At 40.1% G+C, this 26,928-nt stretch overlaps 1 protein-coding gene across 3 annotated transcripts in view; it reads left to right on the top strand.

Annotated features, from left to right (window-relative positions):
* TMPRSS15 (transmembrane serine protease 15) overlaps window positions 1-26,876 on the top strand; it is a 60,310-nt gene extending 33,434 nt beyond the window's left edge. The window contains exons 15-26 of one of the 3 annotated variants that reach the window (XM_082220725.1): window positions 2,645-2,734; window positions 3,806-3,931; window positions 4,782-4,922; window positions 5,716-5,826; window positions 10,322-10,454; window positions 14,048-14,143; window positions 15,776-15,825; window positions 16,295-16,469; window positions 21,933-22,114; window positions 22,350-22,445; window positions 24,896-25,035; window positions 25,699-26,873. In XM_082220725.1, coding sequence (XP_082076851.1) covers window positions 2,645-2,734; window positions 3,806-3,931; window positions 4,782-4,922; window positions 5,716-5,826; window positions 10,322-10,454; window positions 14,048-14,143; window positions 15,776-15,825; window positions 16,295-16,469; window positions 21,933-22,114; window positions 22,350-22,445; window positions 24,896-25,035; window positions 25,699-25,854 — 1,496 coding nt within the window. In that variant the 3' untranslated portion in view covers window positions 25,855-26,873. Of the gene's footprint in view, window positions 1-2,644; window positions 2,735-3,805; window positions 3,932-4,781; window positions 4,923-5,715; window positions 5,827-10,321; window positions 10,455-14,047; window positions 14,144-15,775; window positions 15,826-16,294; window positions 16,470-21,932; window positions 22,115-22,349; window positions 22,446-24,895; window positions 25,036-25,698 lie in introns of all 3 variants that reach the window. The other 2 variants (XM_082220726.1, XM_082220727.1) reach the window with 2 other exon arrangements.
* The last annotated feature ends 52 nt before the right edge of the window (window positions 26,877-26,928 follow it).

Below are 26,928 nucleotides of genomic sequence, written 5' to 3'. Positions count from 1 at the left end.
GCCCAGAGGTCCATCACCAGAGGTCCCCTGGTGCAGCAATAGAAAACTCCACCTCGTGGTCATGTCCCATGGGGGGGGGTGGAAACAGGGCACTCCAGGTGGGGATACAGTGAATCTGCTGGATCCTAAGCCCCTTCATTCCCCCACCATAGTCCCAAACGGGTCCCCTAATTATACCAACTCAGAGCAGACATGATTACTCCCCTCCTATTGCAATCAATTTAGGAGTAGAGAGACCCAGAGGGGGGGATACAATTGTGTCGTCTGCTATGTTCGCCCACAACTTAACACTCCTCCCACCCTGGCTGCAGCTAACCAGCAGGACATAGGAAGTAGTGGCAGCTTTGCCACTCACAGATTCTCCCCCTCCTACCCATACATATCCATTGTGTTGCTCTCTCTATGTGGTGACAGTTTTCCTAAGAACCCAGGTGACTGGATGTTCTTTGATGTTAAAGTCCACTAATCAGTAACATGAAATAGTCAACCAAGTTTATTTCTCTCTTTTTCCATGCCAAAATAAAAAGTTTTCTTATTTGGACCCCTTGCAATTATGGAATATTTAAACACATTAATTCACTGGTACACTTCTCAACTTCTCTTAGAGAAAACAAATTATTTTGAAACAGATACACAAGCTGCCTGTTGTACAGCTAAGCATGCTGGTCTTCAGCAGCAACCCCTGAAGTACTAAAAGCTGAGCTTTGCCCCACCACCTTGTGACTTGACATTTGGAGGTTATTAGGGCAGACAGTCCAGAGTGAGGCTTCTTTCTTTAAATATGTAGCTCTCAACCTTTCTCCATTGAATGCGTATTCTGCCGCTGTATGATTAGTATATCTAATAGCATAGTATAAGAGGATGCATGAAGCAATATTATAGAGGAAGATCTGTTCCACACAGAGTAGTCAAATTATCATTAGATTTAATGGTATCATTATAATTATAATAGCTGATCCTGTAAGTGCTTCTTTCAAGACATCTGTACCTAGACAGCGGTTAATATATCTTGTTAGACAAAGAATAAAAGATACATTGCCTGGTGAGGTGTTCAGCGTAAAATTATACTTTATTCCAAAACTTGGGTCTTCATTATTTAAGAATACATCTTCTACTTAGTATGTATTATAGATATTAGAGAGGCTTAGTAATTTTGCCAGGCTCATTAATGCCCATGACATTTCTTTCCTTCTCCATATTTTTTCTGCAGGACCATAAAAACCATCTTAAGATAAACAGACTACTTTTTGAACTTCCCAAGTTCTTTCTGTGTAATTAAACATCTCCAGGGCCCTCGACTGAGTGAAGAGATTTAAACCTCTCTGCCCAACCAGCTCTGTGTCTCCTTTCATTTCCCTTTTGCTGCCGCTGCCCCCAAACTCTGTGGTGTCTAGCAAGGACAGAAAAATTAGTGTGGAGACCTAATCCATTTTCCAGGGCAGGGGTTAGCAATCCCCAATTTTGATTTTAAATCAGTGGACAGGATTGTGACATTGCTGATTTTATTATAAATACAATGTTGTGTTTCTTAGCCCCTTGAGAAATGTTTGTTTACTTTTTATTAGAATGTCTTAGGCAAAACGACTTATTGAGCCCAAAATAATATTTTGCCCTGTTTACTTGGGGTACATAAATCCAATCATGCTTTCCTGTGTTCAGGAATAAGCCCTTCTCAAACACAAGAGGGAGGTTGGGTCTGGTGCAGTCCTTTTTCTACTGCATGCCTGGCATTATTCAGCTGGAAGAGAGGTCACTATCCATCTGGTAGAGCTGGGTTTGGAGACATTTACAAAAATGCACAGGTCAGTGTGTGTCAATTAAGGAATTAGTCTAGATACTGGGATGCCCTTGTAAGGTACTTGGAAAATTATACATTGAAGGCTTTCTCAGAGAAAAGAAAGGTAGAGGGAGGATAAGAATTGAGATGACTGCAATGTCCAGAAGGCTGTGATGCTTTAGAGTTCAAGGGAAAGGAGGGGCATTGAAGTGGTGCAGTGGAAAGCTAACAACGGCAAGGTTCCTGTGCATCAGGGAAAGTTCAAAAGGGAGACAGTTCTCCTCAGTCAAGACTTTGCCAGTCAAAGATCAGTAGATGAGGAGGAGCACAGAAAACCAAAGTGGGAGTTTACAAGTCATAAGGCTAAGCTTATCCCAGCAAGATATGTCCTGGGATTCAGAAAGCAGACAGGTCAGCAACGCCACTCTCCAAAAATCTCTTTGTATTCAGTGTTTAAGAAGTGCAAGAATGGACGCCAAGCCAAGAGTTCCAAAAGCTAGTGAGGCTGTGTCTCTGTTAGCAACACTGCTCTTGAAATTCCACCACTTTGGAATATCTTAATCCAGTTATAGTTTTAGAAACCAAAGGCTTGCGAAAGCATGGGGCTTTTGTCATTTGAATGAATGAATGCAAGCATGTATCCTGTGCCTATGTGAATGCACACATTTGGAGCAAGTGCACAGCAATGTATGGTGCAAATACTCTTTCTAAGGATGAGATAAGGATATGTCCAAACAGCATTACATGGAAGAGGGAGCAAGGTTGGAGCACAGCTTCTAAATTTTCAGCCAAGTAAACAACTGTATTGATATACACTAGTCAATAAATAAACGGATTGTCATTTCTTTAGCATTTTTCCCCTTTCAGCTGACTGCAGTGGACCATTTGATCTGTGGGAACCAAACACTACATTTAGTTCCATGAATTATCCAAATAATTACCCCAACCTAGCCTCTTGTAAGTACTGTAACTTCAGAACTTAATGAATGTTTGTTTGACAACATTTATATACCACTTAATCAACAAAATTCTGTTAAGCAATTTACATCATAAGCTGTTATTAGACTGGATGGAATATGGTATGTGGTCATGAACAGTGCTTATACATGAGGAAAATCTTGTGAACCTACTAGGAGCCTAGGAAGGTACACTGTGCTTAAACGCTGCACAAAAATGGTTGCATTCCCTCTTATTTGGTGTGAAATAGGGGTGAACTGGACTGTTATTTTCAGTTCTCTCAGTTTCTCATTCTTTCAGTGTTAAATTCCTCCCCACATTTCTGCAGTAATTTGCTATTTTAAAACTAATAATAATTATGAGCATTTATTTTTCTAATAAACACATTTTTGTATGCAGTTTTGACTGATGTACATATTTTTGCAAGCAGTTTCCCTAATAAAGTGCATTTTGTTTGTTATTTTCACCAAAATATTCATTTTTATGTATACTTACACAGGATATATGCATTTTTGTAGACACTGCTTGACTGGAGAACTGTATTGCACAATTAAGAAAAGTATGAATTTCAAGGATTCCTGTGTTTTGGTTCTCATTGTATCAAAAAGTATGAATTAGGCATGATTGCCTCTGAATGCAAACTGAATCAAATTTCTTCACTGTCCCTAGTGTGAAATAACATGGTTCTTTATTTATGGTTCCCTTTGCCCACAGCCTGCAGTAAAAGCTGCAATTTCCAAAAAAATCAAAATGCAGTTTTGATTGTGTCTCTCTGTATTACATAGAACACAGTCAGATAATTCCATGTAAATGATTGTAGGATGTATTGATGTTCAAAGATGTTCATACTGAAAGGTAGAGCATAAATGGAAGAAGTGACATGCCAGAGTGACTTCACATGAGGCAGGAATTGGTTTTATATTCATTCTCAGGCTGGAAGAGAATGTTGTTATGTCTGTCTCTTTGCTTAAGCTGCTACTCATATCTCTCTATGTGGAGATGTTGATAAATCAAAGCTCTAGTATATCTATAAAACAAAGGGACTGTTTTTCTCTGTCTTTTATTTCCTAGGTGTATGGTATTTAAATGCAGAGAAAGGAAAAAATATCCAACTTCATTTCCAGTACCTTGATCTGGAAAATATTAATGACGTTGTAGAAATCAGAGATGGCACAGGAACTGGTTCTTTATTTTTAGGCAAGTATAACCCACAAATTTATGCAAAATTAGAATACTGTATGTGGTTGAGCAGTATTTCATCCTTTCTGGAAAACACAGGCAACCTTAGTTAGTTTTTTTAAAAAAAATACACAATGAAAGTTGCTTATAGTACATTTGTGACAATTTCACTGAGCTGAGCATGAGATAATATTTTGATGGTTTATCCTTGCTAGACTTAAAAATATAACATCAATAACACTAGCTGCAACAATCCAGGTGAAACTAGAAGTGGGCAGGTTCTACTCTGGAAACAATTTGGTGGGCTTTTCACACAGATTTCACTGAAACTTCCAAATTGGCTGGTATAGTTTAAAAGAATTACAGAGAGGTAATTCTGGACTCTGAAATGCCGTTTATCCCATGATGTTCCATAGGTTTCTGTGTAGTAAGGCTTTCAGTGTGTCAGGCATTGTTGTAGCACCATTGTAGCATGTTGTACCACAATGTGGTAGAGAGACTTCCATGCATATGTGGCAGATTCTAGTAGTGACCCCACAACTTGCTTGAACCAGAACTGCTAATAGATTACAGATGTTGGTCCTGTTTTAGGTACATTTCCCCACAAATTCCAGTTTGGGCAGAATTCACCAATATATGTGGATGAAACATATTGAAAGAATTCAGGATAATTTTTCTAGACTAGTCTTGAAAAACTGTGTCCCCTAGATATAGATGAAGGACAATGGCATTTTTTTTCACTCATAAAGTTATGGGGTTGGGTTTTTTCTTCTTATTTTTATGTATAACAACACTTCACACAATTTCTAAGCAGAACGCATTTGACCTATATCTAAAATATACATATTTCTGTTTTCTCTATGGGTAGCTGTATATACAGGAAATTCCCCGGTGCCAGATATATTCTCTACGACTCATCAGATGACTGTATTCTTTATTACTGACGATTCTGTAACTAAGAAAGGATTTGCAGCCAATTTCACTACAGGATACCATTTAGGCATGCCAGGTGAGATTCACACATTTTTAATCAAACATTTAAAAAGGGCACATGAATCTGTGAACAAAGATTTGTTTCTGTGCAATCCTATGCATGTCTACTTAGAAGTTAGTTTCATTGGGTTTAATGGAGCTTCCTCTATTACAGTGTATAAGGCTAAAGCCTTCAAATGTAATTCACATTTATCAGGACCTTTGTTGGGCTAATCTACACCTTACACACTAACTTTCAGTTATTCTGCCTAGCATTAGCCAAATGGCTAATTCTGTACTCCAAAGAAGCTCAGCAGGGATGATTTGCTGCAGAGAACCAGTGGGAAAAATTGCCCTCTTCTCACTTTCCCCTGAGATTCCTTGTCAACCCCATACACTTCTGTTTCCTGTGGGATGCCAGGCTGTGTTTCCCTTAAAAACATGGGTCTAAGAAAGCATGGGCTTTCAGAGAGGAAATAGTATGAAGAAAAGGGTTAAGCATCCTCCCTGCTCTTTCCCCACTGCAAATCACCTTCCTCTGAAGACAGATGGAGGAACGAAGAAGTGGTTGTTGGGCTAATGTTGGTTATCAGGGTAACCTAGTATCTCTTCACAAGAAGAGGTTAACTAAGCCCCATTTTGAATTGTAAGTCCTTCTTGCAGGAGTTGCAAGAATACCCTTACACATGAGAGACCAGAAAATTGCCTCAAGTTTCTAAAGATAAAATGGATTCAGATTGTGTTTATTAACATTATGTAGAATTCGAGTTCAGTACAATAATTAAAATGCTACATTTTTATGGCCAATGATACATATTTTTATTTTACAGATCCCTGTGGTCCCAATTATTATCAGTGTGGAAGTGGAGAATGCATCCTGCTGGTTTACCTTTGTGATCAATCACAGCACTGTAAAGATAATTCTGATGAATCAGACTGTGGTAAATCTTTATTTCAAAAACTAAAAACAAGCTACCCACTTCTAATACATGTGACATTCTTGAATAAGTAAAAAAAAAACCTCAATAAGAAATTGTGATATATAGAATATCTTCAGGGAGGAAAGTAGATGTTAAAACCTTTGCTTTGCTACCCCAGCTTGTTCACAAACCTTTCTTACCTAAGTGTAATGAACAACTTTATCTTGTTTGACGGTGACATCGCCATGCCTTTCCTGTGCTAATCTCTCTCAAAAAATGTGAAGAACTAAGAACTCTGTTTACAGAGATCACTAGTTAGAAAACTAAGTCATCCTAACACTTCTTCATGGAATTTTTGCTTTCACTGGAGAAGTGCTATAACTCCTGAGCTCTTATACCTGTAGAGTGGATTATAGGATCAAGCAAAGGAATTACAACAACAACCAAACTGGATGGCACAAGTAGGCAAGGGTACATTTGGAAAGATGTACTGTTTCATACATTGCTTGCACACCTACTTTTTTGGTAGGTGAAGGGCTTTTTTTTTCTTTTTTTTTGTATGTGAGGCAGTACAAGCTGCTTTATCTCCATGGGAACATTCTACCCACTGATTTATATTTAATAGGCTTCATTCCACTGACCCTACTGAAACTTTCACACAGGCCAAGATTCTTGACCAAAATGTAAACCATGTTACATACTGCTGTATCCATACATACACAATATTTAAAGCAGACTGAGGCCACAGAGTGAAGAGCCAAATGTACTCTGAGCTCTGTATGCTCAGTATCTATGCACATACCCTCTCTGATTTAGTATGCCCTGGGCCAGAGAATACACATGATCTTTTGTGAGCTCTGTTCATTTTAGTGGTAAAGGGACTTCAGTACATGATATCCCTTAGACTCCTTGTGCAGCTCGGTTTCCACTGAACTGAAAGAAGAAACTATTGAGGGCTGAGACTTGCAGCCTAGTATCTTGATCCAGAATGGATTCATTCTGATACAGGGCCTTCCTATACACGTATGAGCTGTGGATTTACTGCCTCTGCAACGTCCTATTTATTCACTTCAATGTTTGTTTAAAAAGCATGCTTAGGACTAAATTCTCAAGCTCACTTTCAAGCAAACGAGTTTAGGATCAAGTGTAAGCCTGATAAAAGTGTTTGACAGGAGCATAAAACAGCTGCGGGGGAGCACCATTTCAACTCTTTTGCAACACATATGTGGGTTACTTTGACAACTATGACAGCTGTTGTCACAGTACCATCTGTGGAGGTAGTTATTTCCAAAATTAAATGTTCCATACATAGCTCTGTTTCTCATAAAACAGAAATAATGGTCTCTGTGCACCAATTTATATGCAGAACTGATGTTAAAATGATGCTAGGGTCTGGTTTTTTTAAAAAAACGAAATTGCTCTCACAGACAAAGAGCTGTCTGACACAATCGTTTCTGTGGGTGGATGTTTAGATTTGGAGACACGTATTTCCTTGGCTTATGTTAGATAAATCATAACTGTTAGTAGTGAAGCTCTTAGACATCTGTTGGCAGGTATCTTGGGCTATATCATTAGTGGTATATGTGTCCAAAGGCAAAATACAGCTCCTAATACATCTTATCTTGCTATATTTAAAGAAGACGACATTTTTATCGGTAGTCTACTTTTTGTAGCAGAAGCTTATTTTTTTAAAAAATGATACTTCATTATTTTTTTAACAAATATGAACCTGCAAATGTTGGCAGTAATTTCTATAGAAGGTTTAAAATCTGAATAATACAAGTATTTATTTGCTCAATTTTATTTTTATTTTTTTATAATCATATTTATTAAAATTTCCAATAATAACAGAATAGGAAAATAAGAAAGATAAAGGAAAGAAAGAAAAAGAGAAACTAACTTAGACCCTTCTTTTCATAACCTTCTTTCTGGGACTTCCTCCTTCCCCTCCCGATTGTATTCCCCTTTATCTAAGTTGGTTCCACAAGTTCTCATCCCCAATTAAACCTAATATATTATACTCATAAACCAATTTAAATTTACACCATCTTAGCATCACTCCTCGTCTTATAATAGAACAAAATTTTCCCCAAGATCCGCTCTCATTTCTTCCACGAGTTCCCCCTTTCTAAAAAAAAAGAAAAAACAGAAACGTAAAATATCAAAGTTATAAAGAATATAAGATAGAAAGTATAGAGAAATTCAAAAAGTTGGTTACAAAGCCTTTGGATTCTAAGGTTCCCCCTCCCTTCCCCGGTTTTGATTCCCCATGTCCATTTGTCTGTATGTTGTCGGCCTGGAGATCTTAAGTCCACAGCCAAATTTATCTCAGTCCATCATGCTGTTTTCTTCGGATTTGATTGTCTTAATGATGTTTAACGTCGAAAATCCAATCTAATAGAGGCCTTTAATTTTCTTTAATCTTTTGTTGCTCCTCCCATTATTCTTTCCGTGTCGTATTCAGTCATCTACTCTTTTATTTCTTGGTTTCTCAGGTTTCTGTCTTGTTCAGCTGTCAAAACATTCTTGTTCCAAAATTTAACGTCTCTACAGAGGTTTGTTATTCAGGGACACAGACTTACGTCCAGTTCCTTTCTTGCTTCAATAGAAGATTCTATTGTGTTATAGTCACCTCTGTAGACAAAATAATATTTCAGTTCTGCAGCTTTCCCAGGAGATAAGACCTTTACACATCCCAGAGTAGTTTTCCACATACGACACTTGTAATGTCCCGAATCCCCTCTAGAGGGATTACAATAACTTTGTATCCTCTAATCCAAAAGTCAATTTGTTGTTTCTTTTTCCCGACAGTTTATATCCATATTTATATCAAATTGTAACAAAATTAACCAGCAAAGAACTTGTAGCAAAGTCCTCTTTATAATTTCCAGTTTTGACAGCTCCTTTAACAGCTGTCAAAATCTCCATCTCTCTTCGCCAGGCTGTCCGAATAGCCCCGGTTCCCAGGGGGGGGGTTGCTTTTTCCTCACCCTCGACTCCTCTCCTCCAGCACAGTTCTTATAATTCACATCGTGGAGTTGGTAATTTTTATCATCAATAAGCTTCTGAATAGATCTTGGTTTCTCAGTCCTTGTTTTAGCATGTTTACAATCAGGGAGGGGACTGACTTCCTTTTTTGGATCCCCTCCCGCTCGTGCCAAATCCGGAAAAAATTTTCTTTTTTCCTCCTTTTAAACCCGGTTGCCCAATTACTCACGGGTTGTTGATCAATTGTCCGAATTTCCTTTGGAAGAAGCCAGCGCTCTCCGCCGAATGGCATGCGGCTGCGCCCGGCAGGGGAAGCGGAGGACTCAAAGCACCACGCTACTCCCCGGCGCCCGATCCGTAGCCTTTAAAAAGGCTCTTTCACAAGCCGGGAGAGCGATAACGGTGCCAGCCGAGTCACCATGTCCACGGGATCCGTTCCCGTGGTTTCTAAGGGTCCCCGCGTCGCCGGCGCGGTAGGACCCAGCCCCTGCCGAGCAGACTCCCTCCGGAGCTCGGAGGGAGTCCGCCATTCGGCGATGGCGCCAACCCGGAAGTCTATTTGCTCAATTTTACTCCCATAAAATTGTGGCTGTGGTTATGGTTAATTGAACACCTATCCCTAAAGTGGGACGCGGGTGGCGCTGTGGGCTAAAGCCTCAGCGCCTAGGGCTTGCCGATCGAAAGGTCGGCGGTTCGAATCCCCGCGGCGGGGTGCGCTCCCGCTGCTCGGTCCCAGCGCCTGCCCACCTAGCAGTTCGAAAGCACCCCCGGGTGCAAGTAGATAAATAGGTACCGCTTACCAGCGGGAAGGTAAACGGCGTTCCGTGTGCGGCTCTGGCTCGCCAGAGCAGCGTTGTCACGCTGGCCACGTGACCCGGAAGTGTCTGCGGACAGCGCTGGCCCCCGGCCAATAGATGTGAGATGGGCGCACAAACCCCAGAGTCTGTCAAGACTGGCCCGCTCGGGCAGGGGTACCTTTACCTTTACTATCCCTAAAGTGCAATATGAAATACTTTATTTGCATGTACTTTGCTACTGCAGTGACCTTTCTTGCTCCTCTTTTATTGGTCAAGGCATTCGTAAAATCTTCTGTCCATATGTTTCCTCTAACAGTGTATTTATCATACCATCCACAGATGCACCTAAGGGATGCTAAGCAACATACAGTTGCAAGAAACTCATAGATGAAAGCTTTTTACTGGCCATTCAGGAGTTAACCATGATACAGTGTCAGCCACCCTGTTTGGGTTACAGGTAATGGGTTCATGATGGCAATGGTGTTTGCTTCAGGACCCAAACTTACACACACACACACACACACACACACACACACACACACTATGGCTGGCTTCAGAGTAGCTTTCTAAACACCTAAATTAGGGAGAAGTCTTAGCACAAGTCTTAGTTCCCTTTTCCCATTCTTGGCTAGGATGCCTTAAGTTGAGCCCCTCTTCATGAGTGGAAATATCCTACAATCTATAGTGCACTGTTAGAAGTTTACTTCTGAGTCTATTTACTTTGTCAACAGTGCGCTTGGTCAATGGTTCTCTCAGCTTCAATGGATTGGTCCAGTTCAAGGTTGAGAATGAATGGTACACAGCTTGTGCAGATGAGTGGGCTGAACAATTGTCAAGCAGTGTCTGTCACTGGTTGGGACTTGGGTAAGTAAGGCTGTTTAATACATTTTGTTTCAGACTGTATATGCTTCATAATACCTATATCTGGTAGAAGATTGGCCAACTTTGCAAAGGACAGTATACATAAATGTGTGATTATCTAATAAAATGTAGATGAAGAATAGGGAACCTATGGCTCTCCAAATGTTGTTCGGCTCCAGTTCCCATCAGCTCTAGCTGAATCATCAGGGATGACAATAGCTGAAGTCCAGTTATATCTGGAGGGCCATAGGTTTCCCATCCTTAATATAGAGCATCATTTTTAGTGGATCAATACTATGAGGTTATATATTTATATTTTTGTTCTTCCACTAAGGCACTTCTTGGAAAGGGCAGTGGGCAGCTTATGACACTGCTTTGAGAAAGAGCAGGGATGCAGGAAGGGCCCTAAGACTGGTACCCTCTTGAATGTGTTGTGGAGTATAGCTGATTTAGTTCCGCAAAGTCTATTACAAATAAACAAAACTTTCATAACAAATGCTGAATCGTTCAGAAAACCTGCATTGGCCAATGCACTCTGCCTTCTTTCTTTAGTTTTAGAAGACATCTTCTTAGAGGGAGTGTTACCAGCATCTATTAGTAGCACTATTTTAAAGAAAAGTACAGAATGCTATAACATACAATTGATAATATCATCACCATCATCATCTTTAATCAGCATGAAGGAGGCTGCCCGTCCATCCTGTAGCTGCCAGGCACTCAGAGGCTCAGCTCCCCCTCTATACACCATCTCCTCTGCAGGGACACGCACCTGTTCGGAAATCCACCCCACAAATGGTTTTCATTTACAGGATTGGCCTGAGGATCTCCTCATTCTGAGACAGGCTTTGCACCATGGCCACCTGGGTGGGCAGCCTCAAATGTAGGTATCATTTGAGGTATCAGCCTCTTTTAGGTATCATTCCAGTCTTTGCCATTAAGCCAAGTAGGGTAGGCTGCTAAGGACAATGATTTTCACAGCAGCAGTAGCAGCAAGACACTTGCAACACCATTGCTTGGCAGGAGCACCTGCCAGGCACACAGCATTATCTTGGCATCAGCTGTGACCAGCTGGGAGAGGAGGGACCTCTTCTTAGGATACCAGTGGGGCTGCTGTGGCCAGAGAGGCTTTCCCTAAGAGGAGCAATGGCAACCATGAGTTGTTTGGTGAGATACACTAGCAGGCAACCCTCCTCACTGGGAATGGGGCTGTTGCCTGGTCTTCTGTTGAAGATCCCCCTAGCTGAACTGACTTTGCTTTCTGTGGCTGCTGCTCCTTGTGGGCAGTTGCTGCTGTTACTGGATCTCCAAATTGTAGCTGCTACTGCTGGTGCATTCCTCCGGGGAGAAAAAGCTTGGGAAAGAGATGTTAGCATGACAATATTGTTTCTTCCCCATTTGCCCTTCGTTGGAAATGTGTTCAGAGTGCCCAGTGTTTGTGAAGTATGTTCCCTGGAGTGTTCACAAGGCCCCTGCTGCACCCCTACCCAAGTGGTCTTTCAGAGTGGTGTGGGATATTAGGGCGAGCTAGGACCAGATTTCTGAGGTTTGGGCCCTCTCTATTGACTTGTGTCCTCTCTATTGATTGTGTGGTTTGAATTACTCCATCCTTTTCGCTGGCCTCACTTCTGCCAGGGTGTCAGGCAATGTGATTGAGTAGAGTTAAGATGGATCCTAAGTCACATCGTGGCAGATCTTGGATCTGGCTTGCTCCCTAAGCCATGCTCATTCATTTCAATGGTTCTACTCTGAATAAAATATAGCTGAATACCACCCTAATATTTGAAAAACTGCATGGGCTTGAGCAAAGGGAGTTGCCATTTGATGCCAGTGATGTCCTCCTGAGCATTGTCCAGTAGCTAATGAGACTTGCAAGCAATGCGCTTTAGCTTTTTTCTCTCTTGCACTAAACTGGAGATAGCACTGAACTGAGCAGCTAAAACAGCTTGTGGAGCAGGCAGATCTTTTAAAGGAGTTCATTTTTTTCAGTTGAGATTTATGAGGAAATTCACTTTTTACTTAGCCTTTTCCTGAGGAAAAAGACTAACCGCTGATCAAATTGGAAATGTCTGGTCTTCCCATGGTGACAAGGAGAAGTAAATCAGAGGGGCTGAGCATGTGCTCAGCATCATCCTTCTTGATAATGACTTGAGGAACAGTGTGTAAAACTGACCAGCTTAACAGAAAGAGTGGTTTAGGGCCGTCTTTAGCACAGTGTGTGTGCTTCAGCTAACTGCCAACAGCATCCCCGTTGCTTGAAATTTTGGGGGAAGATGACTATGTTGTATTCTTTTTATAATGGATGTATTGTATTCCGTCAGACCCTCAAACCTCTGCACATATCCTGCTGCTTCCGAACACTTTGGTAAAGTGGCAAGAGCAAAGTCAATCATAAAATCAAAGAAACTGCAGATAGAAAAGACCTGCTAGGTCACTTAGTCCATCTTCCTGCCAAGTGTGGGATTGTTCTCCAGCTGTATTTCCACACTAGTGTTAGCTAGCCTAGTTTTCAGCTTCCAGGATATTCTGCCAATCACCCAATGACTTCTGCATGTTTAGCCTTGCATTCTAGAGCTCTGCTGATATTTGGCCTATATTTTCATTTCCTCAATATTTTATCGCAATGGGCATGAAGAGTCCTACTGGGTATTGCCACCACAATACACAAGAGCAAATCATGTTTGAACCGTCATACAGAACTTCTAAAATTAAATGTTATTTTAGTCAATGGTAAGTAAAATGAAAGTCCTAAGGGTTAGACATTAACCTTCTCTCCTGCTCACCTAAATTAAAACATGCTAGGAGTTATAAAATGGAATGGAGTTCAGGAAAAAATATTCTAGCTTTCATGGAGAAAATTTGCACTATACTTTCTTGTTCTAGTTCCCAAAGCCTGCTTTAGGTATAGACGCTCAGGATTTCATGTGCAATGCTTACATCCACAGATTATGTAGCTGTTTACTACAATCAAGTACAGTAAAATAATAATAATAATAATAATAATAATAATAATAATAATAATAATAATACATCATTTGATATGGTTGGACTGAAACCAGGGAGTGCATTGGTCCATGTAGAGCATCCTTCCTAACTAACCATTTTCAGAATACGTAATGAATTTTACTATCATCACTGGTTGATGATGAAAACTGTACAATTTGGCACTGTCAGTATTTATGCCACTAATCTCTCATTTTGGGAAGGGAAAGGAAGAAGGTAAGTGGATTGATTCCCTTTTCTCAAATGGGTTGTAACTGGCAAGTTCATGTGTAGTCTCATTCCAGAAACAGTACAACACTGTGATAGGTACAGCACTTTTTGCCCTTGGCTGGCAAAAGTACCATTGTGATCACAGGAATTGTTGGCTGTCATATTCTGACTGCTCAGTTTACTGGCCACATTTCTCCATACATCACAGATGTTGTGTGACATGTATCTATAAAGGGAAGATTCCTTGAGGAAGAGGAAGGAAGAAATCCATCAGACCATTTCTTAAAGCCACTGCTATATTAATAAGGCATTTGGCATAATTGTTTCTAGAAGGCTTATTATTATTATTTTAAAGAATATATTTCAAGCATTGTTTTCCTTTGTAGAAGTGTGAATAGATCGTATCCTGTCTTATTTGATCGGGCAGGACTTTTTGTGGAAGTTACAAAAGCAGTAAACAACAGTTTAATACTAACACCCAAGTAAGTATTCTAAACTTATGATGATGAACAATTGAAGTTGTGCTTAGGGCACATTATTATTTACAATATATATATTTTCTTTAAATTCAGCTTGTCATCTGATCCTTTCATCTTTTATAAAAAGGGATCATGCTAGTGGCATTAGGAGAGGGCAGAATCTGCAGGTCAGTCCCAATGGTATAGTGGGGGCTGGTTTTGCATCCATTTTTATTTTTGCTTGCATCTCTTCTGTCAAAGTTAGTCTTCCTTTTTCTTCCCATGTGGTCAAGACTTCCATTTCCTGAAGGAAGCCTTCTTGCCTGCTACCTTTGCTCTGCTTGTTAACTATGCTGGTATCTTCTTGGCTCTAATGGTACCTCTTGAATTGCAGTATACATTCTACCTGAGCTTATTGCGATTTTGAGCAACCTCCAAGTCCTCTGGAGATTTGACCCTGTTGACTTTGCCTTTCATCTTCCTTTTCTACCACTCTCCTCACAAGCAGTGTGTGAAGCAAGGCCAGTGAGGGGTATGGCCTGGGTTGAAGGCATATGGTTGGGGATAGGGTGAGAGGGGAGTTCCCAGGGCCAATAGTACTAGTTACGTCAGGTGGGAAGTTCTAGGGGATTACTATGGGTAAGCAGGGGGTTGGCAATAGAGTGAGGGGTTGGATGGAGGAGGCAGCCTTGGGAAGCAATGCAAGCAGGGGCAGAAGCCCCTAGTCCAGGGGTCAGCAACCTTTTTCAGCCATGGGCCGGTCCACCATCCCTCGGACCATGTGGTGGGCTGGACTATATTTTTTTTGGGGGGGTGAACGAATTCCTATGCCCCACAAATAACCCAGAGATGCATTTTAAATAAAAGCACACATTCTACTAATGTAAAAACATGCTGATTCCTGGACCATCCGCGGGCCGGCTTGAGAAGGTGATTGGGCTGCATCCGGCCCCTGGGCCATAGGTTGCCTACCCCTGCCCTAGTCTCTCACTGTGTGTATTCTTGTGCAGTTGTCTTCTATTTATCTGCAAATTTTTATCCATGATGCTTGTTGATATTTACTGGTTTGTGATGTGTTAACTAATGGCACAGTCACAGCCTCTGGGGCTCAGATGAATTGCAGGCTAATGAAATATTCTTCAAGCCCCTGGATCACAGAAATACTAGAGTCGGTTTGATCTGTGGTCTTTTACTGTTCTGGAATCTATCTTCTTTTTTTCTTGACCAAATATTTCTCAGTCTTCTGAGCAAAGCTAAGATAGTCCTGACAGAGCAGAGTTATATCTATGTAAGTATTACAACATTTTTAAATCTTTGGTCACACTGATCTCTAGTGGCAAATGACTGTGTAAACATATAAGAAAGCAATACTGTTTTCTTACTAGAGTACTGAGAGTCTATAGACTATTTTAAAATGTGCATACTCCCTAATACTAATGATTAAGGAAGTACAGGGTTTGGGGTGGCTTTTTTTGTAGATTATCCAGCAGTGTAGAGTTTACATAATCCTTAAAGATACTTGAATATCTTAAACAAAAAAATATTAAATATATCTGGTGAGAAGCACCATGTCACAAACCTTATGGTGTTCCAACAGGTAATGAAAATCTGTTTTCGCTAAACAGCTTAAATACAATTACTGTGTTCTCATTCTAGGGCAAGTTGTCTCAATAATTCAGTGATTCACCTGCAATGCAACAATAAACGTGAGTGTATGAACATTCAAAAGTTTAATACATAGTGCCTGCACCATGTACATTTTCTCTTACCATATTATATGTAACAATATGGTTTTTTATATTTAACATGTATAAAATAGATTTTACAGGAGCAAAATGTATTGTAAATCCTATCTTAAGTTAGGACACCAAAAGGCAGCACAAATAAAATAATCTTTAAGTGTTTCCAGAAAATATCCATCTTCATGCTACGTGAAGGCTGTAAGAGAAAGCATTTCTACTGTGGGCAGTTGCTCCAAGTATCTGTCTCTGACATCTGTATGTATAGTAAACTCAAATAATGTAGCTCTGGGTAATCCTAGAGATCATGAACTGATCATAAAGAAGGCAATCTCAAATGAAATTCCAACACTTTGGAAAGACATTATACTTCCTTCTATATTTTGAGCCCCACAAATGACATGGATTTAACTTTAACCTTTTCTTTTAATGGTAGCATGTGGGGAAAGGCTGATTACTCAGGAACATGGAATGAAAATTATAGGTGGTTCTGATGCTCCAAAAGGTGCTTGGCCTTGGATGGTCTCGTTACGTTTCAATTCCAGGCCAGTTTGTGGAGCATCTCTTGTCAGCAATGAATGGCTGGTCTCTGCTGCACACTGTGTTTATGGGTAAGCTTAATTCTATCCTTAATTTGTAATATGTACCTGGTTCTTTGTTGTCATAATATTTTTACTTCTGATAGCTTAAGCAGGAATTGGGAATTTAGGAAGTTGTTTTATACCAAGTCAGTCCATTGGTGCATCTTGCTTAGTATTCCTTGGCTTCTGTGTGACGCTGTTTCTTAATTTAGATTCTGTTTATGTTGTTGTTTTATTGTAATTTTAGCATGTTGTTTTATGTTGCTTTGTGATTTCAAATAAAAGGTGGTATAAAAAGACTTTAAATAGATAAACAAATTGTCAATGCTGACTGGCTGTGGTTCTCTAGGTTTCAAACAGGGGTCTTTCCCAACCCTATGGGGACATAGCAGGGCGTGAGCCTGGGACCTTTTGCACATAGAGGTCAGTGCTCTACAACTGAGCTATGGTGCTTGATTTGCCATTTCAGGGAGAGCCATAAGCTAACATAAAATGAGGGTTGAGTGGATACATGAATCTGACCCATCTTTCAGGGGCCACTTTTGTCAGGTACATGCCTGATTCTTCATTCTTTGCAACCCCAGCTTTAACTTCATAGAAACATAGAATTATAGAGCTGAAAGGGACCACAAGGGACATCTAGTCCAACCCCCTGCAATGCATGAATCTTTTGCCCGATGTGGGGCTCAAACCCAGGACCCTGAGATTAAGAGTCTCCTGCTCTATCAGCTGAACTAAACTGGGCTTGCAAAGGATGGATCTTTGCAGCCATGGCTTGAATTCAAGCTGGGGCTGCAAATATTCCTGTCAAAACTCAGCACCACTTTATGCAGAAATCAACTGCAGAAGCTCAAATTGGGAGCTCCTGCATAAATCCAACTGGGCTAGGTTTTTGGCACCAAAAACAGCCCTTCTTGCTGGGTAATATCAAGAATGCACTTTCAGGCTCCCCAAGATTTCTTTGCAGCCTTTGCTTTACTTGCCCCACACTTGATGTCATATGGCATCAGCTACAGAGCAGGTAGATGTGGCTTGGGGGAAATGGCCATGACGCAATGTAGGACCCCATTACCTGTTTTAGCCCATGTCACTCTCATCTTAGATCATTGGGGGTGGGGTGGGGGTACCCTAGACCTTGAAACTGACAAATCTCCAAACTCAGCAACAAGAATGATCAGGGTTAGGGATCATATGAAATTTCATGTTGTATCATTTCATTATATCAACATTTAATCCTGGTGCTGCAAAGGGCTCATTATCCTTGTTGCATGCTGTGTTTCCTGGGATTAATCTTAGCTCTAGTCAGGGCTGGCCCACTCCATCAACAATAGCTAAAGCACACTCCTTGGAGGCTGGATTCTCCACCTTGCTACCAGTGGCCTCTTGGTGTATAGGAGACACTACTGATTTCCTCCCTTCCCTGGAAAGAAATGGTGGGGATCTGGAATCTTCACCTGCCTGGTGTGATTCAGTGGGCCCTTTCCCCACACCACAACAGCCTTGGGGTAAGGTTGATTGGATTCCCCATCTTGTTCCCAATGTAGATCTTTATTCTTCCCTTTTTCCTAATGCAGAAATTCATTCACCTCTTCATCCCTTGTGGGAAGGTGCCATTTTGTAGTTCGCCTCAGGTGCCAAAATGTCTTTCTAGTGAAAATGAATCATATACATTCAGCCCCCCTCTTTCAATCAGGTTTTATCAGGCATCTTGGTGTAATGCTCATTTAAGAACTATACAAAAAAAGCACTGTTGCACATAGAGACAATGAAGATTGTTCTGCTATATAGACAAAAGAAGTGTGTAAATTCTTCTGGCAGATTTCCCAAAGGTTAATTGAAAATAGCCATAATCAGTTATAATTCTTCATTTTTTCCATCTAGATTTATTAATGTTATGAAGATCTTCTGGGCAATTCTTACTCAGCTGTATTTATTCATACTGTTCTAACAATAACATAGAACTTTAGCACTATTAAATCATGCCATTTTCCAATGCCTTAGCAATTAAGTTACAGATAGGTAGCCGTGTTGGTCTACCATAGTCAAAATAAAAAAATTCCTTCCAGTAGCACCTTAAAGACCAACTAAGTTAGTTTTGTGTGCATGCACACTTCTTCAGATACACTGAAACAGAAGTTGCCAGATCCTTCTATATAGTGAGAAGGTGGGGAGGGGTATTGTCTGTAGGCAATGAAAGGTCTTCCTCCCAGAGCTTGAGAAAGAGAACTGTCATTGTCCAGGAGAGGTTGTAGATCTCTGATGATGCGTTGTACTGTTTTAACTTGGGAGCTGTGTGTGATGACTAGAGGTGTTCTGTTGTTTTCTTTTTTGGGTCTGTCTTGCAGCAAGTTCTCTCTGGGTATCAGTCTGGCTCTGTTGATCTGTTGTCTAACTTCATCTGCTGGGTATTTTAGTTCTAAAAAGGTTTGCTGTAGATCTCTTAGGTGAGAGACCTTTCATTGCCTACAGACAGCCACCCAATCTTAAACAACTCCTAACCCACAATAATACTACAACCAGACTTAACACGGACACTGGCACCAGAGCCTGCAATAAACCCAGATGCCAACTTTGCTGCCACATACACCCGGACAACACCATTACTGGCCCCAACAACATCACACATACCATCTCGGGACTATTTAATTGCTCATCGTCTAACATTGTGTATGCCATCAAATGCCAACAGTGTCCTTCAGCTCTCTATATTGGACAAACAGGCCAAACCTTACGCCAAAGAATAAACGGACATAAATCCGACATCAAGAATCACAAAACAGAGAAACCAGTAGGAGAACACTTCAATCTCCCAGGACATTCTATACAAGATCTCAAAGTAGCTGTTTTACTACAAAGGAATTTCAGAAATAGACTGGAAAGAGAAGCTGCTGAATTGCAACTCATTACCAAACTTAAAACCATAGAGAGACCTGGTCTGAACAGAGACATTGGATTCTTATCTCATTATACATGACTAAGCCATCTTTCACCTTCTCACCCCTTGCCTTTTCCTGTAGACCTATTGCAGTTGTTAAGAGTCGTCAACAGGCTCATCTCAGTTATCTGCCAATCTCCCATTCCCACCACCCTTCTGAGTAATACCCCTCCCCACCTTCTCACTATATAGAAGGATCTGGCAACTTCTGTTTCAGTGTATCTGAAGAAGTGTGCATGCACACGAAAGCTCATACCAAGCACTAACTTAGTTGGTCTTTAAGGTGCTACTGGAAGGATTTTTTTTATTTTAGCAATTAAGGATATGCTGGCATATTGAATTATTTTTTTTAAAAAAAAACAAAAACTAGGCAAACTTACACAGCATACTTCCACAGCATCATGTGAGTCTGTCAATCTTTTAGATATTTTAGCTGCCTCTATCAAGGTTTTTGTTGCCTTTTATTTTCTTTAACAAAAATGCTGCCTTTAACAGAGCTGACACAAAGCAATAGCTCTGTTTTACTGACAGTTACACTCTGGGGCCAAAATCACTATGAGCTGAAGTGTTAATGAGGTGTTAATGGTTTTGGAGGAGATCTAAAAGACTGCTATGGTAGTATTAGAAGCAACTGCACTGTCATCTTGGTGTAAAGGAAAAGTGTGTGTGGAGTCAAAATTAGGTTCTTTGGATTGACTTCACCCAGTTTTTGGCATGACAAGCAGAAACTCAACACTATTCATTTAAAAATCACAATATTTCTTGGTTTCCAAAAATACTTGAGCAGTGCCAGGCATTTCCTTCTAGTATTTATATATTTGTGTGTGCGCGCATATGTAAATATATATAAATTATTAACATATATTTAACATTTTGCTGATTATTTTTCATTTCAGTTCATTTTTTATAAGTGTTGATCAGATTACATATTACTAAAACCTTCTACAGTATATCAGAATGTGAACATATTTATTGCAATGTATCTAATACAGTCAAAACTCTTCACTTCTAAAAATGGAATCCAGTTTGATGATTCTTCAATTTACTTGCAACCTTATATCTCATCAGTTACAATAGGGGATATAAGCAAGTAACGAGTGATTAATGTAAAGTTATCTACATGAAATATGCTATACCAGGCTAAGTGTTCCCACGTTATTTAGAATCACTTGAGTATCTGCATTACTCATCCAACATGTTGCCAGTGGTGTCATTAAGAAATGACCTCATATCTTCTAAAGGTAGATTCAGCTTCACAACCCATCCATGTAAGGCAAAATAAGCCAAGGTATTCGTGTTTGACCACTCGAGCAATGAATTACACTCTGCAGTGTAAGTGGTATTAGCAAGCACCCCATTTGTCACTGACCAAGCTGTCATTTAGCCTTTGTCATAAAAGCACAATAATATACTTCTGAGCCCTCTTCCTTTGGCCCCTCTTTTCTCAAAGCTGCATAATAGATAGTACTGGGCTAGACAGTGATCATGTCTCTGCAATGGAATAAGTACATCAGTTATCCTTACCTCTTTGATTACACCCCACTTCCCAGTGCTATGAGACACAAAATACAGGCAGTGGTAAGTCAGGTTAAATTAAAGTCTGTAACTATCGAAAATATTTTTCTTTATTCACAAATAATCTAAAAGCTGCTTAAATATGAAAGCAATGTACAAACATTTTGATGTATTCCATAATGGTGTCCCCAGGCACCATAGTTCCTTGGCAGAAGCTGAAGCCTTCCTGTTGGATCATCCCTCACTATGTGGTAAAACCAGACATGGTGTCCTGTGCACAGCCAGCCAAGGAAGACAAGCAGCCGATAGTAAATTCTTTATTGACAAAAGCACACAATTACAGCGCACCAGACAGAAATGCACACATGCTTCTAGCGTCTACGTAGCTAGCATTAACTTTCCCAGGTTTGTGCTGGGTGAAGCAATTGAAGCAACTGTGGGACCAAGCCACACTGACCTCCACCACCACAGTTTGTGTAGCCTTGTCTGACAGAGTGCGCAGACACAACCTGAGACATGAAAGTTGTCCCTGTGCTTTTTTATACAAGCTTCCATTGGGGGCAGTGGGGCAGAAGAGATCAGGTCCCTTACTCAAACTACCTCTACCTCCATTTGTGACATGCCCTGTCCCCCTCCTCCAATTCTGGCTGCTTCCACCCTGGCATCCCACAAAGTTTTGGGTTGTATGCAGGACACAATATTAGATTACCTTTCTCATAGTAGCAAACAGATTGCTTATTCAGTTTTCAGGCTGTGTGTTATTTTTGTGTTAAAATAATATGTCTCTCCAATTTTAATATGTGGGAATCTTGTAAAAATTTGGCATGCTCTGGTTTATATCAACAATACTGTCAGACCTCCATACCCATTTCAAATGATACAGTAAGAGCCCATTGCATGGTCCAGCTGCATTCAAATGATTGAGACATTGTGCAAAGTGGTGTAAAAGTTGAAAGTAACAGAAATTACATGTCACAAATTGCTCAGATTTGTTATTTGATCACAGTTGATTCTGACTCAGAATATTCCTTCTAATTCCTCAGGAGGAATTTAAAGCCATCTCAGTGGAAAGCCGTACTTGGTGCGCATAACAATCTGAATTTGTCATATCCTCAAATAGTCATTCAAGAGATCGATCAAATCATCATAAATCCCCATTACAATAAGCGAACGAAAGATAGTGACATTGCTTTGATGCATCTGCAAATCCAAGTGAATTACACAGGTGGGATCATTTTCTTTTCCTGGTTTCTTTCATATGGTGAAGTGATTTAGAGTCAAATCTGGAAGAACTTTGGAAAGTTAAGATACTACATGTTTCCAATAAAATAATAAAATAGACCTGAGTAATGGACGCATCCTGGACTCATTGCTGTGGAGGAGCTGCTTGTATAATGACATCACAAAATGGACATAATGGACACTGGAGTTGAAACTGATTGATCATTTATTTTTCACAGATTACATTCAGCCCATTTGCTTCCCAGAAAATACAAAACAATTTTTGCCAGGAACTAATTGCTCCATTGCTGGCTGGGGAAGAACTACAAATCAAGGTACGTCATCACACTGTTAAAAGGCCCTATTAAAATCCGGAGCAGAACTTTTTCTCTGTGTTTTTTTGTCTCGGTGTTTTGGTATTTTCATGATGCAATCAATACAAGGTATTTGAAGTAAATATATGTTGCTATGCAGAAAAATATTTTTCTTATAACTGTCATAGCACTAGCTGCAATAGAAAAAATTATACCTCCCACCCAGGAGAGCTGTTGGACCAAAGTGTGGGCCATAAGAAGAAAAGATAAGCCCTTTTATTCCTCTGTGGGGCAAACAACAGATTGGGTGTAGAGATTTTTATCTGGAAAATGTTGTGCAAGGAATTAGTAATTTAGCCACCTGCTCCAATCAAATTAGCAGATCAAGGTGACTGCTTTTCAATAATACATGGCATGTAGTTTAGCCCTGAATAAATAATGCACATTGCAACCAATATGCATAGATCTGCACCTGTTAAAAAGGACAAAATGCAGTCAAGGCCAGGGTTAAGGGAATCAGGAAACATCAATACATGATGCAAATACATAATGCCTCATTTCTCACAAATGCCTACCAATCCCATCAAGTTGCTCCATGGAGAAGAAAGTTATTTTTTCCATTCTGATATGTTAGTTTGCATGTTGGCCTCTGCTTCTAGACCATGGTTCACCGGCAGATGCACATGTGCCTACAAAGACCCTCCCTGTCATTCACAAGGTATCTCTCTCCACTGAGGTTCATCCTGAAAGAAGCATTTTATTGTAGACAATGGAAGAGGTTGTGCTGTGTGCTTGGTTGCAGGAGGGGTGCCCACAACAGTTTCTCTGGTTTGCAAATGTGCCCACAGACCTTCTGTTCTAGACTATGCTCTCAATTATATGTATAAACAAGGGGCTATATTTAAAGATACCAATAAATCAGAAACAGCAAAGAGTTTTCTGGCACTTAAAAAATACTAGCTGAGTTGTTGTCGCATTAGCTTTTATGGACCTGAGCCTATTTCATTTGATGCATCAAGTATCCTCTTCATTTGGCAAACACATAGATGTTTACAAACAATAAAAACCGTAAATCGAGGGCAGCTCTAGTCTACAAAAGCTCGTGCCACAATAAATCTGTTTTGAATGTGTCACACGTTTTCAAACAGATATTCAGTTATCCTTTAGGAATTATTTGTGACTTGCAAGAAGTTAAAGATGATTTTCATTGTTCTATAGAGAAATATTTTGGCTAAATTTTTGTGCAGTATTAAATGGAATGCTTTTGGTAGTGCAACCAACATAAATCTGCCAGTTTTAAAATAGTTTAGTTTCAGTTAACAGCCTACAAATTTAAATGTGATTTCTCGCCCACCCCCCTTTCAATTTTCATAGATTCTTGTGGAGAACTGATCTTAGGATTCAGCTAGATTTAGTCTTAGCGTTTCATTCTTACAATTTTATGGCTTTAAATATCTTACCTATTCGTAGTTTAATAGAACATTAGTATTTCATCTAATACATTTATATTCGATCATGGAACTCAAAGAGACATAGGTTCTCAGGCACTCTCCATCCAGGTACTGACTATGCCAAAACCTGCTTAGGTTGAGCAATCATGTAAGGACCCAAACATTTTTTTGGGGGGGTACCCTTTACCAAGGCTCAGAGATGCAGCTGGGACCAGCCAGCAACCTCATTTCCATGGAAGGTAAAATGGAAGCTAAAATGTAAACCAACAATGAATGTTTTTCTTTTGACACCCCATTCAGTCCTAACATGTTAATTAATTTCAATGGGTCTAAGATTCTATGTGAATCAGAGAATCAGAGAATTGAAGAGTTGGGACGGATCTCGAGGGTCATTTAGTAGGATCCCCTGCAAGGCAGGAATCACAGCATAGCTGAACACCACCCAAGTTGTGTGAACGTCAACAGTTGTGACAATCTTTGTTTTTAACAACTAAAAGGAGATGACTGAATAAGAAGACCACCTGGCTATGTTAGTCCAAACTTTAAGCCAGTCTGTGCATTATCACGGCTATGCTCATGTACACATCTGCTACAAGCTCATCTTGTTGACTTTCTAAGAGTCTTGCTGCAATCCCAAATGTACAGACATAAGTAATTATAAATGAATGATTCAGGTTTCCCAAATGTGGGTATTTAAAATAGGTGTGTATATATATATATATATGTGTGTGTGTGTGTGTGTGTGTGTGTGTGCATATTTTTCTTTCGCTCTTCATGTGTTTGCAGCAGAAAATACCTGATATATGTTGTTTCCTGCAGCAGTTATGAAGCTCTCTACTCATTATGGAAAGCTAGCTGCTCATAGACTTCACTGGATTTATTAGCATGGTAACACAGGCAGTATAAGGCATCTATAAACTGTCCGTTGGAAACGAGCAATGTTAGAATGAATGAAAATATTGCTTGAAGAACTTGTTTTACATTATGCATCAGGATCATTCAATGAATATGTTTAAACAGGTTCTGTGGCAAGCATATTGCAGGAAGCAGAAGTCCCTCTTATAACACATGAGAAATGCCAGCAATTGATGCCAGAGTACAATATTACTGAAAATATGATATGTGCAGGATATGATGAAGGAGGAACTGATTCCTGTCAGGTAAAATTGATAACATATGTCTTTTCTGCTACAATACAGCTGGGGAAACCCAGCCAGATGGGTGGGGTATAAATAATAAATTATTATTATTATTATTATTATTATTATTATTAGGCACATTTTTTGATTCTCTGACCATTACTTATGGTGCTAAATGTTCTATATCATAATTTGATAACTGATAAATGGAAAAAGCATTACTTAAGTTGGGAGCTTTCTTTAAGGACAGCATCATTATCAACATCATCATTATCTTACTGCTTTCAATTCTTCTCATTTATGACCTTAGCATACTTGAATTTATTTAGAGAAACAACAACCTCTAGGCTCTGTCACCTCCAAGGGAATACAAAGCAACTACTGATAGCATTGCAGGCCATGGGCTGCTGTCATCCTCAGATTGTTTCTAAAGATATTCTGCCGTCTGAGAAAGGCAATGTCTATTTCTCCAATGCTTACAAAAACCCTTCTGACACAACTTTCATGCTGGCTCAAAGAATTTAGCTTAAAGTAGAAGCTCATGCAGAGGGTTCTGTTAATACTGCGTATAACTGACAGGCATCTCAGTGAATGCTGAAGGCCATAGCAAATCCCATTTTAGCTTTACATAGCGTTTTGTCTCCAATTAAAAACAAATGTATGTAACAATATTTGTCATTCCAGGGAGATTCTGGTGGGCCACTCATGTGTCAGGAGAATGAAAGGTGGTTACTGGCTGGCGTGATATCCTTTGGCCGTCAGTGTGCTCTGCCAAATCGTCCCGGCGTTTATGTGAAAGTTTCGAAATTTGTTGACTGGATAAAAAAGACTATCCATTAGCACCATTTAATATATATACATATATATATATATGGAAAACTAGAGGGTTATGTTCAACAAAGCCACTCCATTACTACAAGGATTTCCACTTGTTCAGAAGAACTTCCACTGCCTCTTCTCCCCCTGTGTTTCCACCCCCCACAATAAGTATGTTCTGGGGACAACAGTGTCCCGTTAGGACTACAAGATCAGCAGAGAAGGGCACCACATTCAGAAGTGCAGAGAACGGTACCCCAGGAGATAGCATTCCCCATGGCAGCCCTAAATGGTAGAACTCTCTCCCGAGAGAGAAGTGTCTTGCATCTTCATCGATCACTGTATGCTATAAATGCACCTCTTTACCCTGAAACATCAACTGTGACATGTATACCATAGCATCATAGAATTGTAGAGTTGGAAGGTACCCCAAGGGACATCTAAGCTAACCCCCTGCAATGAAGGAATCATAGTCTTTAAAATGTATTTTTGTAGTAGTGAATATTGTTCATGCCTGCTCTCTCTGCTTAACTTTCGTTGTGCCTTCCTCATCACAAATAAAGTACTGAAGACGCTGCAAGTAAGCCTTCCTTCTGTTGATTTTGGTTACTGGAAATCTCAATCCTGAAGTATTATTTAAGATGCTGAGGTAGAAGCAGAGATTTCTGCTGTCAAAAAAAATGTTCCTGGAACAGGCAACTTTGGCAGAGCCGTCCATTTCTGAAGGTCAAAACGCAACACAGCTTCACTTCCTTACTGCAAGGATAGACCTACACAACCTCCATTGGTGTTGGATCATTAGAATGACTGTAGTTGTGCTTTTCTGATACTGCACTGTAAGAAGCTGTTCATATAAGCTTCTTCTCAATTGCCACATACATCCCTCCCTCAACTGCCACCGCCTTTGAATATCAGTTGTGCTTACCAGGGTCTTGAAAGAATCAGTGACCTAGAAACTGTGATGCACTGGGACAGTGTCTTCTCTCTCCCAGTACAGGAAAGAGGAAAAACACCAAAACAAGGAGACAAAATGTCCCCCCTGTGCCAGTGACTGGCTTCTTTATACTAGACCGGGGGGGGGGCAGTTTATTTATTTAG

The sequence above is a fragment of the Podarcis vaucheri genome (assembly GCF_965113315.1).
Source record: "Podarcis vaucheri genome assembly, chromosome: 4".
Lineage (NCBI taxonomy): Eukaryota > Metazoa > Chordata > Lepidosauria > Squamata > Lacertidae > Podarcis > Podarcis vaucheri.
This window is presented reverse-complemented; position numbering and strand designations above follow the sequence as displayed.